The sequence below is a fragment of the Hakea prostrata genome, chromosome 8 (assembly GCF_041222555.1).
Source record: "Hakea prostrata isolate BN-2017 chromosome 8, UWA_Hpros_2, whole genome shotgun sequence".
NCBI classification, from domain to species: domain Eukaryota; kingdom Viridiplantae; phylum Streptophyta; class Magnoliopsida; order Proteales; family Proteaceae; genus Hakea; species Hakea prostrata.
In genome coordinates this window covers 13171081-13190699 of record NC_142607.1, presented here as the reverse complement: position 1 = coordinate 13190699, position 19619 = coordinate 13171081, and the positions used below count along the sequence as shown (strand labels likewise).

Below are 19619 nucleotides of genomic sequence, written 5' to 3'. Positions count from 1 at the left end.
GTGCTGCTGGACAGCGGTCCTAGCTGAGCAAGCCTAGAGGCTTCTCTTAGGCTTGGCCTTCCACTTGGTGTAGGTCTTGGGACCTGCATTAGACTAGTTCATATTAGTGATACACTACAGTAGCAAATCTTCGTTTCACACAAGTCCAAAACAAAATGGCCATGTAGTCCAAAAGTACCATGTTTCTACAGGTTTAAAAAATTTGAAGTTTTTACCAATGAATATCGAGTGTGACCAATTTTAAGCAATTTCAACCAACCATTTTCGGTGGTTTTGACTAGTTTCAACCAGTTTTGATCAGTCTGCCACATGTGAGTTTTTACTCAAAAAGAAAAAAATTACTGTTCTCTACCATTTTCAGCCAAATTTTGGTTTATAGCTGGTTGGAACCCTGATTGGCACCAAAATTTTCTCTCTTTACCAACCTAGAGTCCTAAATCAAACTACCATTTTGAGTGTTTTAGAGAACCTAGGGGTCCCACCATGATTATAGGGCCTAAAATATAGTCTTCTGTAATGTAACCCTCAAAACTGAGGATTCCTTCTACTTCTAGTGGATCTTTAACTCAAAGAAGCTGATTTGGAGGAAGATATTGCCATCAAACAAGAAAGGACTGCGTTCATCTCTGATGTATTTATTTATTTGGGTACAACACCTTTGAATACTTGGTATTCTAAATTCTAACTAACAATGGTAGACCTGGGTCAAGAATCATATCATCATTTTAGTGATTCATTTAAGAAAATAACTCATCCACTGTGTAGAAGTCTTCAAAGAGCTCAGATGAAAAAACCATGGCTTAGGTGTTGAAACCTCATGTCAAGATGGAGTGGAAAATTCTCTTATTTCTACCAGGTTCCATGAGACCTTGGCCAGGTCTGAGTTTCTGTTGAGACCAGCCTTGAAACCAATATTTTGAACCAGTCTCACCTCTGCCAAACTGAGGCCCAGATTATGTCTTCAGACCCTTTCTATAGTTCTATTGTTCAGCTTAAATGTTAATATGGTAATTCCTGGTTGTAGCAATGTGTTCCAAAAGACAATTCTCCATAACTGATTTATTATTTGTCTGTTGTTCCATTAATTTGTTCAAATATGCCATATGTATTGGACTCAAATTCCTCCTGCTTTAATCTCCATTGACTAACCCTTTTTCTTTTCTATGGGGACATGAGCCTTATAGGTGGAGGGTTTCCTTCCATACTAGGTGCTCCTTTTGGGATGATTGGGCCAGTCTGTGGCATGCCATATTAGACCAGACCAAGAGGCATTACGGACATGGATCCGGGGCATTATAGTGCGGGCCTCGTGGAAGGTTGTGTGTCCTTCCTGGTGAGGGATTGAGCACAGCATTGCAGTGTGGGTCTCTCGAAAGGGTTGGAGAGGGGGGCACCAGGGATTGAGTGGGGGAGTTTATCAGATTCAAACTTCTTTCTGCCTAATCCCACTTCTGCCAGCTTTGGTGAGGCTAATAACCAGGAAGATTTCCTTCCCTTAGTAGGTGCATCTTCTGGGATGGTTAGCCTGGACTGTGCCGCCTAGCTTAGTAATTTGATTTTCAAGTAACAATGCGTTTTTCACATTTTTAGCTTGCTGTTAATTATGCTCATTGACACTGTTGAACTTATATGTTGGTGGTTGGTATGGTTCCCACTTGCTTTATTTGCATTGTATCAATTGCCTGTATGGTTTTCTGTGCCATTCAGGAAGATGGCTTTGATCTCTTTCTTTTTTATTGTTCTCTGTGGTGCTGCAATGGATTTCGAATACTTACACATCTTTCTCAATTTAGGAATATGATATTTTGGGTGATAGTAACAAGACTCCTGGGGAGCGTATAGCACGTCAAAAACAAAATCTCCGGTGCCGACTGGGTGAGCCTATGCCCATGAGTTGATGCTCCTTAAGTCTGATGCCATGTTTTCTGTGATATTTCCTTTGCAATTATTTAGCTTCAGTATAGTTCATGCTAGTGGAACCTCCCATCTAACACAGAGGAAACTTATAAAAAGAATACAAATGTAATTCCAATAATAAATAAAAGTTATGTTATCCGGAAGCTTAGAATAATTAAGAACTACTAGTCTATTGAAATATAAAGTGAAAACTGTTGAAGGAATTGAACCTGGTAATTAGATGAGAGTCCTAATCGAGTTAGGACTCCTCTCTTACTGTGTTCTTTATTTGTTTCCAGAACTGTGTTGCACTCCTAGTTCCTATCTAAGTCAGTCCTAAACTATGAATTGTAAATTCATAAATTCCCTATTAGGGTGAATGAATGAAATTATCTTTTTGGAGTGCAATATTCTCTCAGAGTTTACTACATGAAAACATATAGGCCACATCATCTTTAGTTGATCGCTGCTGGGAACTTTAGAAACAAGATATATACCCTGATCTGTTCCTGGTTATGAACCTGTTCTTGAACTATAGGCTTGATTATTATTACAATCCAAAATCATGTAGGGGCATCTACAAAGAGCTGTATATTAGATTATTAGAAAGAGAGAGGACAAAAATCAGGTACATTTTATCTCGTTATGAAAGAGATTTAAATAGAAAAATACAGAATATGTGCTTAGGTAAAAGAAAGTGTGCCAGTGTGCCTACAGTTTCTCCGCTAACCATAGTACGAAACTTCGTTTCGTTTCGGGGTTCTGAAATTTCGCCGATATTTTGGCGAAACATGGTATAAACCTGTACCATGTTTCAGTGCCTGATTTTGGTGGGTTTTAGGTGTTTTTCTGGCCTGGTTTTCGGTGTATAGTCTAATTTGAGGCCAATAAACAGAATATAGAAGTGTTATTTTTGCCTAAAACCTAACCCAAAATAATATTCTTGATTGGCACATGCCTAGCTGTATACGGGCAAATTGGAAGTCTGGAACATGCATTTTCACAGATTTAAATATGGATATTATGCAAGAGAACACTAAAATTTTCTTTAAAATGCAACAATAATAATAATAGAACAAGTACAAGAACAAGTAAAATTCAATCTACCAATAAAGTGTTGAACTCAGTACTTGGTTAAAAATTACAGCGAATGATGTATAACCATGGTACTTTATGTCGGCGATATATCGCCGTGTCGCCCAAGTCTGACACAAAAACAACAATCAAGACGAATGGTACCAAATGTAGCCGAAAAATCGTTCAGGCGAAATGTTGGCAAAATCAAAGATTTCTCGGCCAGCGGTATGAGTTCTACCGATGCTGGTGCATTCTACCATCGGAAGAGAGGAAGAAAACAACGGAATACAAGCCGCATCTCTTCCATTTTTCGACAAACTGAATTGTCCGGTCTTCTCTCCATTCGCCGGTAACAAAACTCGGTCATCGTTCGAACGTCTCTCTCTCAGTCTGTGTTAGGTACCTGAATGAGGCTACTTAACAAGGTGGAATAACTCAAGAAGAAAAAAGGGACTTTGAATAAAAGTTGAATAAGAAACAATACATACTACCAGCAGTAGGTGATTCCTACGGCTACCCAAGAGCAATGGCTCTCACATAAACTTCTCTCCCTTCTCTCTACTCTTCCAACCCCCCTATTTATAGCAATTACATTCCTACCGAATTAATTAACAAAATCAGCCTACTTCGAGTAGGACTCTTCAAAAGTAACCTAACTGTAATGTAACTCTAACCTGGATGTATTATGACTCACTCTAACCTGAATGTATTATGACTCTTGACTCTCCAAATCTAATTCTAATGACCTTAACGCAGAAGGACTCTTCAAACTGTCAATCGTTTTCTTGGGAGTGCTTTCCTTGTCGAATATAGACTCTTGATATCAGGGGCTTATCAGTCTGCGATCTCTTTTTTTTCTTCTTTTCTCTCTCTCTCTCTCTCCCCCCCCTCCTTCTGCCGGCGACATTTCGAACTTGTGTATAACAATAAATGAATGAGTGAATAAGATACATCATATGAGATATTAGAAGCAAAGTTTCAAGGCGACCAAAGCGAGGGGGGGGTTCCAAGGTGCTTTAGTGACAAGGCGCATACAAGGCAACTACGAGATGGCCGTGCAATTCTTTTGAGTGTATCAACTACAGGTAGGAGTCCCCCCCCCCCCCCAAAAAAAAAAAAAAAAAAAAAAAAAAAAAAAAAAAAAGAGCATCACCATAGAGAAAAGAGTTAGAGACTTACCTTTTGTTTGGAAGAAGACCACCGGAGAGTGACCAGAGATGGCCGCTGCAACTCTTGCGAGTGTAGTGGCCTGCAAGAGGATACTGCTGAAGAAGATTGTTGGAGATTATTGTTGGTTTAAGCCATGGTGAGGGTTTCTTTCATGAGGAGCAGTTTGTGTTGTCGTGAAGAAGAAGAGTTGTTTTGCGATTTAGAAGGGTTAGGTTATGTTTTGTCTTTTTTTTGAAGTTGTAAGTTGATACTTGATCCCATGTAGCACTTTTAAGTTGTAAATTGATACTTGATCCCATATAGCATAGGTTAAATTTTCAATATATGTTCAACCAATAGATTTATCTTGATTATAATTGTGTAGGATGATAAAATCAGCCCTTGATATGGTATTTTGGTATAATTTTTTTCCAAAAAGCTGGATGCTTGGCTGCCAATGCGTCCAAGGCACCTGCCTAACAAATATGCACTTGTGAATGTGACTTATTCTAATCTAATAAAAGCTGTCGTGTCAAGCTAGATCCATCCCTTGAGTCATGAAGTACTCTTAATACTAAACATAAGTAGGCCATTACATGGTATGGATAAAGTTATCCATGTAGTCTATCATTGTGCTTCTATAGGTAGCTTCATCAACATAAAGTAGATATCCTGCCCTAGGGATGTGTTGTACAATCATGGATTGTGACCCAGTTGTAGAACTGGCATAATTGGTTGTGTTGGTCTTGATGGATATCCAAAGATGGAGTCCACAAATGATGCACCAGACCCAATCCCATACCCATATGCATATATGCTACTGGAATTAGTAGATGAACCACCATATCCATATTCATAGTCATAAGCCTCATATGGTGCAAATTGCACAATCTCCACGCAATCCAAGCTCATGGATACTGTCGAGTTTGCCAAGCTAGCCATGTTAGTGTTTGTCTGCCCCAGTGAGGTGGAACTAGCTCGCCACAGGGCCCTCTAGAATAATCCCTAGGTGAGGAGGCCCTGCACTAATGACGAGGTATGCCACCAAGCTGTGAATCTTATGTGACATGCATGAATTGTGTCTCTTTGGTGAGTCTGGTGGGGCTCAATGACTTAGGTAACGGAACCACATGATGCTTTAGAAGTCCACCACCACCATCGGCACTAGTCTTAGCTCCCATAGTAGGAGTCTCTCCACCATCATCCCTAGTAGGATTCCCTACCTTACTAGAAGGTTGGTTCTCGTCCGGATGCTGAGTCTGTTGACCATACTTAGAGGACACAAACTCATCCTCGTCGCTTGGGTCCGTGGGCCAATCCTCATGTGCAATTATACTTCCCTTGAAAAGATCGCCAGCTGCCCTGACCCTCTCCAGCCATAAACTCATTGATACAACGTGGGCCTCTTGAGCAATATATGGGTCAAGCCTCCCTCCAGGCTGGCCCAACAATGGCTCAACACTGTCCCTCACCTAATCAATAATGGTGGTGAAAAACAACCCCTTGGAATCTTCAAAATTTATTGGAATTTTCGAGAGATCTTGACATTCTGAAATTTGGGCGAGATACTAAAATATTGGCGAAGTTTCACCAAAATTTTGTATCTTTGGATTTTGCCTTGGCATTTCATTTTGCCAAGGCCAAAATCCACGAAATTTAGTACCATGCCATGAATAAATCATAGCTCTAATATTGTGTTTGCGATTGTCTGCCAAATTCCATGTTAAAAGGTAAAATGTTGTGGAATACTGGAATATCTATTGAAAGAGAAATAGCTGTCAATGCATATATCGCCTACATGACACTTTGGCATCCAAGTGCCTTGGTTTCTTTGGTCACTTAGGTGTATTATTTGTATCACCTTCCATCTAGGCCTCCACAACACCTTGGGTTCCCTAGGTGCTTTGACAACGATGGAAAGAAAAACCCGAAGAACAATGATAGATTTCAGTAAAATGAATTGATTAGTGGGAATAAGTTGATATAAGTATCCTCCTACTGAAAATGTACGAGAGAATAACAGTATTGAATCTTGGGGGGGGGGATAATAAAAGAATAAAAGCTGTTGCTAACAAAACCATATTTATTCAACATTTATTTTGTGTGGATGCAAGATAATACTGAAAATTAAGGTCCCATGTATATGTATATGCTAAAATTGCATCTAAGTAAAACTAATTTTTAAGTAAAATGTTGACAACCCCATAGGAAAGATGTTGTCATAATTAATATGTAAAATGATTCATTTGTTAAAAAAATTTTGTCTAGGAAGCACCGCGGTTTCCATTATTTGTTGGTGTTCTAGTTTTTGAGAAAATTTATTGCTAATTCATCTATCTCTCTAGTGCATATTTCTCCTTGTTCGTCTGTTTTAGCAGAGATTGGTTAGTAATGTCATGCTGGATCAGTCAGGTGATCCTCTACCTTGGTGACATTAGCTTGTACATTGGTGACGGAATTAGGAAACTGTAGTGGTTGGTGTGATCTATTACATCTGGAAGGTTCTGTCAGTTGGTTTGCAAGGCGACGTTGGTTGGCTATAATTGCACAAATATATAATATCATTTTTTTCCTCTTTCTGTCTTATTTTAGTATTACATGGCATTTTATCTGCTGGTTTCTATTTCTATTTGTAGATGAACTGCTTCTAAAACAATGATTTTTCATACCTGCAGGTTTGGACATGTGTGAGCAGTTCATGGATGTCAATGATATGATCAGAGATGAAGATCTTCTTGTGGAAAAGTATAACTTCCACGGAAATGGGATGGACCGGAGGTACTATACCTCACAATCTGGAAATCGTATTCAGCAACTAGTTGCAAATATGGTTCCAAGTGTCATTTCTAAAAGACCAAGTGCAAGGGAATTGAATCTCTTGAAACGAAAAGCAAAGATAAATGCAAAGGATCAAACAAAAGGATGGGCAGAGGATGGGGATTTTGATGTGTCATATTCTCAAAATTCAGGGACACCAAAGGGCTCATCTGCAGGTCCACTGGGTTCTAGTAAGGTACTAAAGACTATTGACTCCAGCTAATTTTTTTCCCTGAAAAACTTTCTAATTTCATTGATAAAATTGAAGAATCATTGTTTTGAATTCTATATGGTGGGATAGGTGATTGTAGAAAAGGTCGATGCTAAATGGCCCTTAATGTCAAGAATGGAAATAATAATTGTAGAATCAAATCCTGAATGGCTGATGATATCAAGTCTCTGGTGGAAAATGTAGGTATTGCAGGATGAGATTGTAAGGAACCCCACTGCTGAGATGCTAATTGTTGGGTAGGGAATGATGAGCGTGTCATAGCCTAGGTTTAAATCCATTATTTTATGTGTGTGTTCTTCACCTGAGGCAGGCAACATTTGCTATACTTTTCTCTCTACTAAATCAAAGTTAACATATGGTTTGCTTGGTGGTTAAAGGAAGGGTGTTTTAACTGAATCTGAGCTTTGATTAAGTCTTAACATGCCAAATTGAAGAGGCCTGACTGTTACTGTTCCTGGCCCTTGGACAAAACCCACCACTGTGAGACTAGAAGTTTTTAAAATTCCATAAGGCAGTAGCAATACTGGAGATGCACAGGGAATTTAAACACTGTCACTGCTCCATCAATAGCATCTGAAGCCTATTGTAATGCGTTGCTTGGGACATTTTTTGAGAACAACATGTAGTCATTTCTTGAGGGCGTGAAATAAACAGGGATATGAATATCCTAATTTAAGCGTGCTGGTAATGGGCACAAGGGGAGTCAAGAGAGATAACCCTTGAAACAGGATTTTAGGTTGAGATCAAGAGAAAGGGTTGAATTCATAAATGTTAAAGAATGACAAAAGAAGACCTTTTGCTGATTTGATTGAAGGGGAAAAGAAGAGAAATGTTAGTAGTAATGGTGGATGGCAAGAAATAAAACAAAACAGAAAAAAGGGAAAAGATTGAAGGGAAGCTGGAGATTGGATCCAAACTAGCCGGTAGAATCCACTGTACCAGGTCAAGGAAATATGAAAAATTTCTCTAGGTATGCAGAAATAAGAGATAGGCCTCGTACTAGAACACCAGAACTATCCGTATCTAATATATCATCTTAAAATTTTACGGTAGTTCTTGGCATATTGCCATAAAATATGGTTGAATCGACATGCATAACAGTAAAAAGGAAGTTGAACTGGGGGATGGACCCTGTTCGATCACTGAATTGGATCTTCTAAATATGCTTCTTGTACCTGGTAGCATGTAACAGACCTGTTTCTCTTGCTTACTTGGCTGGTTCAGCAATACTAGAGCCGGGGGTGGGGGTGGTTTGATTACTAGTCTTGCCTTTTATTTAGTAATGAGGCTGGATTTTCGGAGGGTGGTTCAATGTGCCACTATGTTGTGCCCCTTAACCTGTATAACTTACTGTCCTTTAACCTATATTACTTGCATGGGATTAATGAAGCCAGTTTGGCCTAATTTTTCTTTTCTTCAGAAGATGTTTTTTAAGATAGTTGGGTTAAGATTGACGTAGAATTGCTTCTGTCTTGCAAAAAACATGTTATTATGGATTGATGTGAATCTCTTCTAAAGGCATTCAAAATTTTACACTTAGCAAAAATGTTGAATGAAAATTATCACTTTCAGGGACTAAGTTCTTCCATGAGGTTTCTGCCAAAATGTACTGGCATTTCTTTCCATTCTTCTTTTTGGGAGAGTTTAGTATAAGTGCTTGAATAAATTTAAGGGTTCTAGGGGTTTTAATATTCAACTATTTCAAATAATTTCTGTAATATTGAGTTTATGCGGCCTTTGGTTTTCTATGAAGGAATAAACATTTTGACTTTTTTGGCCAAAATGTTGACATTTGAATAAAGTTGTTTCTTGTGTTTAAATGAAATATTGTATTATCCGAATTTCCCACGTTGTAACTTTTGAGGTCTAGGGAAGTAGAAAGTACTTCACATAATTTAGACCATCTTGATTGTAATTTTGAAGAGAGACGACATAATGTCAGTTGGTATATTTTGCACTTGTGATCACATGTTGTCATGAGACGTGGGTCTACTTTTTGTTTTCATGATTTTGTGAGTACATGTGCTGTCTGTCTTCTTCTTCTTCTTCTTCTTCTTCTTCTTTTTTTTTTTTTTTTTTTTTTTTTTGTGGGGGGGGAAAGGGGAGTGGTTTATCTTGTGTGCATTTTCAATGGCATTTCAATCGAACATATTTTTTTCTAAAGCATCACCCTTTACAGGCAAGTATGGATACGATAGATGAAGACAGCTTTGAGAATGATGGAGATGGGCGTTGGCCTTTCCATAATTTTGTTGAACAACTTATCCTTGATATGTTTGATCCCAGTGAGTGTCTTCTACATTTGTCTTGACTTGGCTTTGTCATGAAACAATAGTATCTTTGTGATTAAACGTGCTTTAATTATTCTAATATTTAGGTTGGGAGGTACGCCATGGAAGTATTATGGCTCTAAGAGAAATTTTAACACATCAAGGATCTTCTGCTGGAGTATCTGCTCCAGATTTATACTCAAAAAATGAGTTGCCTGTTGATTCTGAAGATAAAATTGGTTTGACCAAAACAAAGAGAGAACGGGAAATTGATTTGAATGTACAAGTGGGGTTGGAGGAGTCTGAACCAAGTCTAAAAAGGCAAAGGTACGAAGATGTATTATGTGACACGATCAGCATAATGTCCCCTGTGAACAAGAATATTGATGTTGAACCAAGTCTAAAGAGGGAAACGTCCGAAGATGTATTATGTGACACGATCAGCATAATGTCCCCTATGAACAAGAATATTGATGTTGAACCAAGTCTAAAGAGGGAAACGTTCGAAGATGTATTATGTGACACGATCAGCGTAATGTCCCCTGTGAACAAGAATATTGATGTTGAACCAAGTCTAAAGGGGGAAATGTCCGAAGATGTATTATGTGACACGATCAGCGTAATGTCCCCTGTGAACAAGAATATTGATGTTGAACCAAGTCTAAAGGGGGAAATGTCCGAAGATGTATTATGTGACACGCTCAGCATAATGTCCCCTGTGAACAAGAGTATTGATGTTGAACCAAGTCTAAAGAGGGTAATGTCCGAAGATGTATTATGTGACACGATCAGCATAATGTCCCCTGTGAACAAGAATATTGATGTTGAACCAAGTCTAAAGGGGGAAATGTCCGAAGATGTATTATGTGACACGATCAGCATAATGTCCCCTGTGAACAAGAATATTGATGTTGATGCCTGTATAAAGGTTGAAGATGGTGGTGTAGGGGGATCTGTCCCTGGGCATATAAATGGTGGGTTTGACTGTGGTCTCGTTAAGGTGGAGCAGGAGTCTTGTGCTGATGAGCTTCAATATCAGCACAGTGAAGGTGGTGTTGTGGCAGAGAGTAGCTCTCTTGAGGATGGCAGTTCCATGAAAGCATTGAACATACTTAACAATCTCCCTGAAAGTTGCAAATTGATAAAGCTGGTCAAACTGACAAGAGATTCTTGGATTAAAAATCTGGGATTCCTTCAAGATTGTTCCATTCGCTTCTTGTGTGTACTGTCATTAGACCGGTATGCCTTTCATTTTCTTATCCTACTTAAATGATCATTGTTTATCAGTCCAGTGATACAGACAGAAAGAGAAAGCTAGACAATTCATAAGACTTTAACATCATTCCACTATTTAAATCAGCTGTGCTTCTTTGTTTAAAAAGGAAAAAAAAATAGAACTTTTGCATATGATGGCCCTGATTCTGTTTTGTTTGTTTCAGTTTTGGTGACTATGTTTCTGATCAGGTTGTTGCACCAGTGCGTGAAACGTGTGCGCAAGCACTTGGTGCCGCACTCAAATACATGCATCCTTCATTAGTCCGTGAGACGTTGAACATCTTGCTGCAAATTCAGGTAACTGTTTTGTGGCTATGTTCATGATGTAACTGCTTTGGAAAATAATTGCTTGTGTCTCTAGAGAGTACTTCCATGGTTATTTAGGAGAGAAGGGACAAAAGAAATATAAACTCATATTGAGACAGCATTACAAGCATGGTGAATCTCAGTCTAAACCACTGGTTTCAACAGAGATGTCTTGGTTACCCGAAAGTCCGTGTCTAGTTGGTCATATTGTCCAAAATACACCAGGTTTTGACAAATTTTGACCAATTTTGATCAGCCCTCACGTGTCAAGTTTTATCTAAAAATACATGGTTTCAACCAGTCTCGACTAATTATCGGTTTCTGGCTGGTCAAAACCTTGGTTGGTGCCAAAATCTTCATCCTTGATTCAAAGTATACCTGATATACCCTTAAACCCTCATTATAACAGTTCATTCAATTTCCTGTGCTGGTGTTACTACCATTATTTAATTGCAGTGCCTTAATGTTTTAACAGTTCTACTGATTCTTTCAGTGTAGACCAGAATGGGAAATACGACATGGAAGCCTTCTGGGTATCAAGTATTTGGTTGCTGTGCGACGGGTAAGATCTGTGATATAGATTTCTCCAATTTCTTTTTCTGGTCAATTCCACAGTTGTTTGTGTACTTAGTTTGACCTATCTTGCATCTTCTGAATGTGTGCTTGTCTTCAGAACTTGTTGACGCAGATGGGATTGTGTTAATCATTATTTTCCTCTTATAATTGGGTTAATTATAATTGTGGTCCTTCTTATTCAAGTTCCAATTTTTTGTTTGTATTTCCTTGTTCAGTGTTGGATACTGGACCTATTGCTTGTTTTCCTGTAGAATACCATGCAGTTTTTTGGGTTGCAAAACCATGACAAAGGAAAAACATTTATTCCATTTGTTGGAGTTCCCCCTTTTTTTTTTTTTTAATTTCTGCATAATTGGGCACTAAACCCAAAATGGGAAGGGAAATGGGGAAAAAGATATCCTGGACTTTGTTACTACTGTCCAAGCATTCCCTACACGATTTTCAATAGTTTACATTTTATATGGCAATTGCCCCTGCTTGAAGTAATGCCCATTTTAGGCACTGTTGGTGCCGAGAATTTATTCACTAATATCATTTTAGCTCTGAAGAATGGTTTACCCTCATTTTTTGCAATATGGTGGTCAAACAATGAAATCCAATAAACCCTAGCCCTTGTGCAGAATAAATATATTGGCCTCCTGAATTTCTGGTAGAATTATGGTTCAAACTGATGTGCTAAATATGCTATAACAGAAGCAGTTTTGGTGTTAAAAAGAGATTCATATTTGATGATTCTAGAAAGTAGGATTTATTTTCTATTAAATTGAATTTCCAGATTAGAATAAGTTCCCCCTTTTCTAGAGAAATAAAATAAAGTTTAAGTGCTAGTAACTGTGTAATTAGAACTTAGATTTGATGTATGAGTTGAATTTATGGTGTGAGTAGCCTGTCTGCCCGTGAGTATACACTCTTCCCCCCCCCCCCCCCCCCTTTCTCTTTTTCTCCCTCCTATCTTTTCCTTGATGTAGATCCAGCATGGAGTTGGTCTTTTTTCTTAGGGGATGGGATTTATTTCCATAATTAAATTGAGTTTCCAAATTAGAGTAAGTTTCCTTTTTATGCTGGGTTTTCATTTGATGGGTTACTACTGTAATTGACGAACTAAATCGATCTAAAACATGGTTCATGAGTTAAGTACAAAAACTCATATGTTTAGCTTTATTCAGTCCTTTAAGATGGTTCAAGAATTGGTTCAATTGTATAAATTTCTGATTCAATTTAAGTAAAGGACAGGAAAGTCTTGTTATGCTCTAAGTTAGCTTATATTAGGACATTTAAAAGGCCTGCATGCATTGGATTATTTGTTTTCCTTTTATGGTTAGGAATCTTCTATTCCTAATAGATCAAAAGTTGTATTTGGCCTTAGGCCTATCTATACCTTATACAATGGGAAGCATAAACAGTTGGGTATTTATGTAATCTCTGCTTAGCAAGCTACTGCTGTTTCCTCTTTATATATAGATGTAAATATGTAATTGCTCAACTCAGTTGAGCCATGAATTGATGAATTGAATTTTGAGTTTTGTTTATTGCTGCTGGTAGTGAGGTAAGTGACGTAGCATCTCCCCTCCCTCTCTCTCTCTCTCTCATGTGATTTCTTATGTGCTCCAAGAATATATTTTCCCATTCACTTGATATTCTTTTTTCTTCAAGAGTATATTTCCTTATTCAACCTAATATTCAAGAATATCTTCAACAAAAGTTCATTTTAATTATCCCCTACCCAATTTTCTTCTTTATCTAATTTTTTACCTTCTAAATTCCCCAACCCTAACTTTTTTCTTTTTATTTTGTACTCCCCAAAAACCAAAATTTTCAAACATTGATTTGCACCAATTTGACCATTAAAACCATCTCAAACTCTAGGGATCATCCAAATATGTCATTAATGAACTCCTCCCCAAGTTTGATTCCATTTGAATAACTTTTCATCCCATATCTCAAGAACTTGCCTAATTCATCTATACAACCCATTACTCTAAATCTCTCCAAAGCTATCCGACCCTATGTTTTTACGTAGTCCAATGAAATATCCCAAAATCTTAAAACCTGAACTCTTACTATTTGAGTTGAGATTCTGGAAAGCTGGCCTCTAGTTGAGCCTCTTCAATCTAGGGCTGCCTTAGGAAGACCCCAAGAACATGGCTGCTGATTTTGTTTATGAACACAAGAGATTGTCATGCCCCATGTTTTTCAAGCTCATTCTTAGTGCTTCTATATTGCCAGAGTACTACTTGGGAATGGTACAAGCTGATCCACATCTGTTACTCCCCCACATCTCTATCAAGGCATTTTTTTTTGGGGGAGATGGTGAGAGTTGATTCAGACCCAGTACCAAATTGGGTTCTTTTTCCCTTGGAATAGGCCTTTGGTTAGGTCATGTAGGTTTTGGGGCTTTGTTCCATCAATTACCGTGTGGTGGGCCAACTTAATGAACCTAAACTATAGATACATGGGTTAAGTATGAAAATCGCCCATATGTCGTTTTATTTCAGGGTTTTTTTTGGGTGTTTTTAATTGAATCATCATTCAGTAATTGTTGTAATTTTCGGTTCAATTTAAGGACAGAAAAATCTTCTTTGGCGTCCTTTGGCGTGGGTGAATGTTATCAAAATCAATCTTAATGAAAATATTGTTTTAGACATCAAAACAAATTTATATTTGACGCATTTTTGGTTTTTAGCTGTGTTTCACTAAATTAAGATTAATGAAAATTTCTAGTTTTGAAAGTTGAAAACTTCATCTACGGTTAAAAAACTAGTTTTTGTTCTTGAAATAAAGGTTGACTCCCCCACCCTTCTCCTTTGAGAATTCGGTTTTTGAACTATTTTTGTTGGATTTAAATGGGGAGGGAGGGAGAGATGGGGGAGACTTGTTTGGCTATCTTACTTTCCAGCCAGGTCTCCACAAGTTTTGATGGGGTTCAGTGAAGTATATATAGGTTTTTTGGTTGAATCCTGCCAAATATGGCTGAAACCATTGAAACAAAGTTGAAACAATCAAAACTAGGTCAAGACTAGGAGCTTTTAGACTCCACAGACTTCCCATCTTGATTTCCTTAGAAGTTGTATTCGGCCTCAGGTCCTATTTATACCCCATACTCTTGGAACAATAAACTATTGGAGTTCGTGTTATTTATGCTTAGCAAGCTATTGCTGTTTCCTTTTTATGAGTTTATGATTATGATCTGCTGTTTAAAGTCAAGATTTGAGTTTTTTTGATGGTTAAAGTTCAAGTACCTGGGATTTTTCATGTTTCAAGGGCAAGGTGGTTCTGTATCTTGATGTTTAAAGTTCAAGAATCTTGCTATAACTGTGGATGCTATCTTCCTCTATCATATAAGTTACTTCTTTGAAGGTCAAGGTCAACAGTAAGCTTGGTTGCATGTTGCTTCATCCATCTCCCTGTCATTCCTCCCTTCAGTTTCTTGATCACCAAAACCCCGCTGGTTCCTATATTTTTATCTTTCCCAGGGAACCCAAATTTGGAAGTTGGATATGCACCACGACAACCACACCACCAACAACAGCTGGGTCAACTACTTGGATTCTTGCTTGCTAATCAGTTCTATTTGAGGCCATACTAGATACAAGGCCTGAGCTATGCATATCCTTTCTCACCACTTCTCTTAGGTGTGCCCTTAGTTCTTCTAATTCCTTCAATCTAAGATTAAATCACTTCTCCATTAGGGGCATTTAAGGCCCTCCATTTGACGGGATTGTGCCACCTCATTCGACTTTCTTGTAGCATATCATTTATCGGAGATACTCCTAGACCAGCTCTAATATGATCATTCCTTACTTTATCTTTCTTAGTTTTGCCACTAATCAATGTTAGCATCCACGTTTCTGCTATGAGTTTATTTTTATGATGTTTCTTGACAACCCACCACTCTACAGTCTACACCATAATCATAGTTGGTTAGATGACGGTTCTATAGGTTTTTCCTTTGAGCTTTGAAGGAATATGTCGATCACGCGGGACCTTAGATGCACTTTATTTCATCCACCCTATTTTAATTCTTTGGGAAACATCATCTTTTATATCACCTTTTTTATTTGAGCCAAGGCACCTAAAGTAATCACTTTGTAGAATCTCTTTTGCATCAAGTTATACCACCTCATCATTTGTCTGATCACAACCAAAATTACACACATCAGATGCTAGGTTCAATCTAGATAAAACTTGGGGCATCGTCTCCATATGTCAAATGCTAGGTTCGATCCAAGTTTCTTGGCAAATCCAGTTCTCGGATCTTTGCTTTTTGATAACCTTATGTATCTAACCTAAACAATGTTAAAAAACAAAATTTACCTGACCAATTGCTTGAGATTCCATAGATGATTGTTTTATTTCTTACTACATTTTCCAATAATTCTTGGGTTGGTTTGACCACCTAAAACCCCATTTGAGATATCTCATTTCAAAACCCTACCTGTGGCAACCTATCAGGATTATAGAGTTACTCTTTCCAAGTGACAAACATCCTAAGCATCCCACCCGCAAGCAATTCTAAACCCTTCATCATCAGTGTTGATAATGTAAAGCCCTAACCTACACATATGCATTAGTTTTGTGATTTTGGCTGTCCCTGCGAAATTTCCCAAATCATGCTGGTTCCTTTAAGATCCTGGGAATACATTCACCTCTTTTTTATTCTACTGGCAGTTCTGAGGTCTTACGCTTCCCTACAATAAACCCTTCTTATGCATTCTTCTCACTGGCTTTGCACCAGTTTGGTATGAGTGCTGGAGAACCCATCTCACTGCTTCCATGATCCTTTCCTCTTGTGTGATTCAAGCTGAAATCTAATTCATGATCCTTTCCTCTTGTGTGATTCCAACTGAAATCTAATTCTCCTCTTTTTGATTCTATTGGCAATTCTGAGCTCTTACGCTTCCCTACACCCACAACCCCCCCCCCCCAAAAAAAAAAAAAAAAAAAAAAGAAAAAAAAGGAACTCGAGGGGGCGAGGGCAACCATTTCCTTCTTTTTTTGCTTTTCTCTTTCCTACAAGCTTGATCAATCCTCCGCCGAAACTCTTCTCTGCTGTTAACCTGAAACAAAGATGAAAAAATAAAGGCCAAGGAGCAAAGGGGAAAACATGGAACTAGATTAATAAATGAGTGGAGAAGAGCATAGAGAAAGTGAGGCTTAGAGAAACAAATAGAAGAAAAAAGAAGTATGTTGAGAGACCTCTAGATTCTGAAGAGAAAGATACAATAAGTCTCACGACTTTCACCGGTTTTTGCCTATGTCTCAAGTTCCCAAAGTGGAACCTTCCCATCCATGTTAAACCCTTGATTGAAATTGCAAAGTCTTCCACTTCCTTTTTTTCATCTTCCTCACATCAAAGCCTCGACTGTTTTGGAGTGGCAGCCTCCAAGTAGGAGGTTACACTCGGTAACCCCCAAAATACACATGTCCTTTCTTTTAAAATCCCACAATTCCTCTATGATTTCATTATTTGGCTTTTTCTTCTTTTAATTTACAAGTGTGCTCACATCCTTTCATGTCTCCCTTTATTTAGCATTCTATTTTTTTGGACTTATTTATTTTGTTCATTTCATATAGTACCCTTGGGCAACCTTTATTCCTTTTAAACTTCTATTATAGTTTTTTTTCTACATATACTCCTCCCTTTAACGGTTCTTTTATGCCATATAATATATTATATATAATATACAACAACAACAACAACAACAACATCAACAACAACAACAACAAGAAGAAGCCTTGTCCCAACTAAATGGGGTCAGCTACATGGATTCTTGTCTACCAATCTGTTTGAGGCCATGCTAGATACAAGGCCTAAGGTATGCATATCCTTTCTCACCACTTCTCTTAAGGTTATCTTCGGTCTATCCCTAGCTCTTCTAGTTCCTTCAATCTGGATTATATCACTTTTCCGTACAGGGGCATTTATAGGTCTCCGTTGAGCATGGTCGTGCCACCTCAAACGACTTTCCCAAAGCTTATCACTTATGGGAGCAACTCCCAAACCAACTCTAATATGATCATTCTTTATCTTATCCTTCATAGTTTTGCCTCTTATCCATTTTAGCATCCTCATTTTTGCTATACTAAGTTTATATATATGTTTCTTTTTAACAGCCCAACACTCTGCACCGTACATCTTAGCTGGTTGAACGACGGTCTTATAGAATTTTCCTTTAAGCTTTAATGGAATATGTTGATCACACAAGATGTCGGATGCACCTTTCACTTCATCCACCCTATTTTAATTATTTGGGAAACATCCTGCTCTGTACATCTTAGCTGGTTGAACGACGGTCTTATAAAATTTTTCTTTAAGCTTTAATGGAATATGTTGATCACACAAGATGTCAGATGCACCTCTCCACTTCATCCACCCTATTTTAGTTATTTGGGAAACATCATCCTCTGTATCACCTCTTTTACTTATGATTGAACCTAGGTACCTAAAATAATCACTTTGAGGAATCTCCTTATCGTCAAGTTTCACCACCTCATCGTCTGCCCGATCATGACTAAAGTTACAAACTAGATATCTTGTCTTCGTTCTACTTCATTTAAAGCCTCTTGATTCCAAAGCTGCTCTCCATGATTCTAACTTGGTATTAATCCTCACTTGAGTCTCATCTATCAACACTATATTATCAGCAAAAAACATACATTAAGGGACCTCGTCTTGAATGTCTTTGGTTAATTCATCCATTACAAGTGCAAATAAATATGGGCTTAAAGTTGATCCTTGATGTAACCCAACTGTAATTGGAAATTCGTTACTTTGTCCCCCACTGTTCTTACACTTGTCATTGAACCATCATACATATCCTTAACTATGTCTACATATTTACTTGCAACACTTCTTTTCTTTAGTACTTGCCAAATTAATGCTATAGGAACTCTTCTTATATAATATATAATATATCATATTTATATAGATTTGAGTTCCTCTTGAAGACTTCCAGGCTGGGACTGGCCTCAAAACCTAAATTCTGAACCTTGTCCACTAGTAAGACAAGGGGATTGTTGGTCGATGCAGCTTTAGAAAGGATCCTGGAGGTGGCTATGAGATGATGCATTTAGTGCAGGGAGCAGCGCTGAAGCTATTCCAGTTAATAAATATGGTGTAAATTATCAAGATCTATATTGTTGACCTGGGGGAGATAAGTAGATGACTATGCTTTCAAGTTTTCGCTTACTGAAAATTTGGATTTCATCTTTTTTGATGAGGAATGTTGTTGTGGAGGTGCATTTGATTGGCTGGGTTTGGTCTGTTTGGCTTGCTTCTTTCCCTGTATGCTTGTAACTCTCTTTTTTGTCTTATTAGTGTAATTTGCTGGTGATTTAAAACAAAAAAGAAAGCAGGCGAAAGTACATACTTGCACAATTGAACATCATACACAATAGCTTGTCTACTATTTATTGGGATTTCAGTCTTTATTTTTTTGGCTGTTTTCTTGGGATTTTTGTTATATTCTGTATTGATTGGCATATATGATGTGGTGTGAATAATTTTCTTGGATCCCTTCAGTTCATTCAAGTTGATGATTGTGTAACTCAATTTGTCTTTATTTACAGCGTCTCTTCCTGTTATAGAATCCTGGCTCTATGCTTTCTGCTAAATTGTGCTCCATCCTGAACAGGAAATGCTTCATGATTTGCTTGGATGTGTTCTTCCTGCCTGTAAAGCAGGTCTGGAGGATCCAGATGATGATGTTAGGGCAGTTGCGGCTGAAGCTCTGATACCTGCAGCAGCTGCCATAGTTTCTCTAAATGGCGAAGTATTGCATTCTATTGTTATGTTGCTTTGGGATATCCTGCTTGATCTAGATGACCTAAGTCCATCCACTAGCAGGTACATTTCTTCATATTTAGCCTCAATATATTTCTGGCCACCTATTTTTTGCCGCGTGGAAGGTTGATGGATTTCCAGAGGAATCACCTATTCTGATTGGTTTATTATTCGCTTATTTTCTCTCTGTTCTTTTATTACCTTCTTGCATGTTTTGCTACCTATCCTATCAGCATAT

At 38.0% G+C, this 19619-nt stretch overlaps 1 protein-coding gene across 1 annotated transcript in view; it reads left to right on the top strand.

The window, feature by feature from the left end:
- The window catches only part of RGD3 (ROOT GROWTH DEFECTIVE 3), a 52771-nt gene that overhangs the window by 11355 nt on the left and 21797 nt on the right, over window positions 1–19619 (top strand). The window contains exons 6-12 of the mRNA XM_089165023.1: window positions 1794–1875; window positions 6798–7135; window positions 9351–9456; window positions 9549–10680; window positions 10881–11013; window positions 11516–11584; window positions 19233–19444. Of these exons, the coding sequence (XP_089021149.1) occupies window positions 1794–1875; window positions 6798–7135; window positions 9351–9456; window positions 9549–10680; window positions 10881–11013; window positions 11516–11584; window positions 19233–19444 (2072 nt within the window). The remainder of the gene's footprint in view (window positions 1–1793; window positions 1876–6797; window positions 7136–9350; window positions 9457–9548; window positions 10681–10880; window positions 11014–11515; window positions 11585–19232; window positions 19445–19619) is intronic.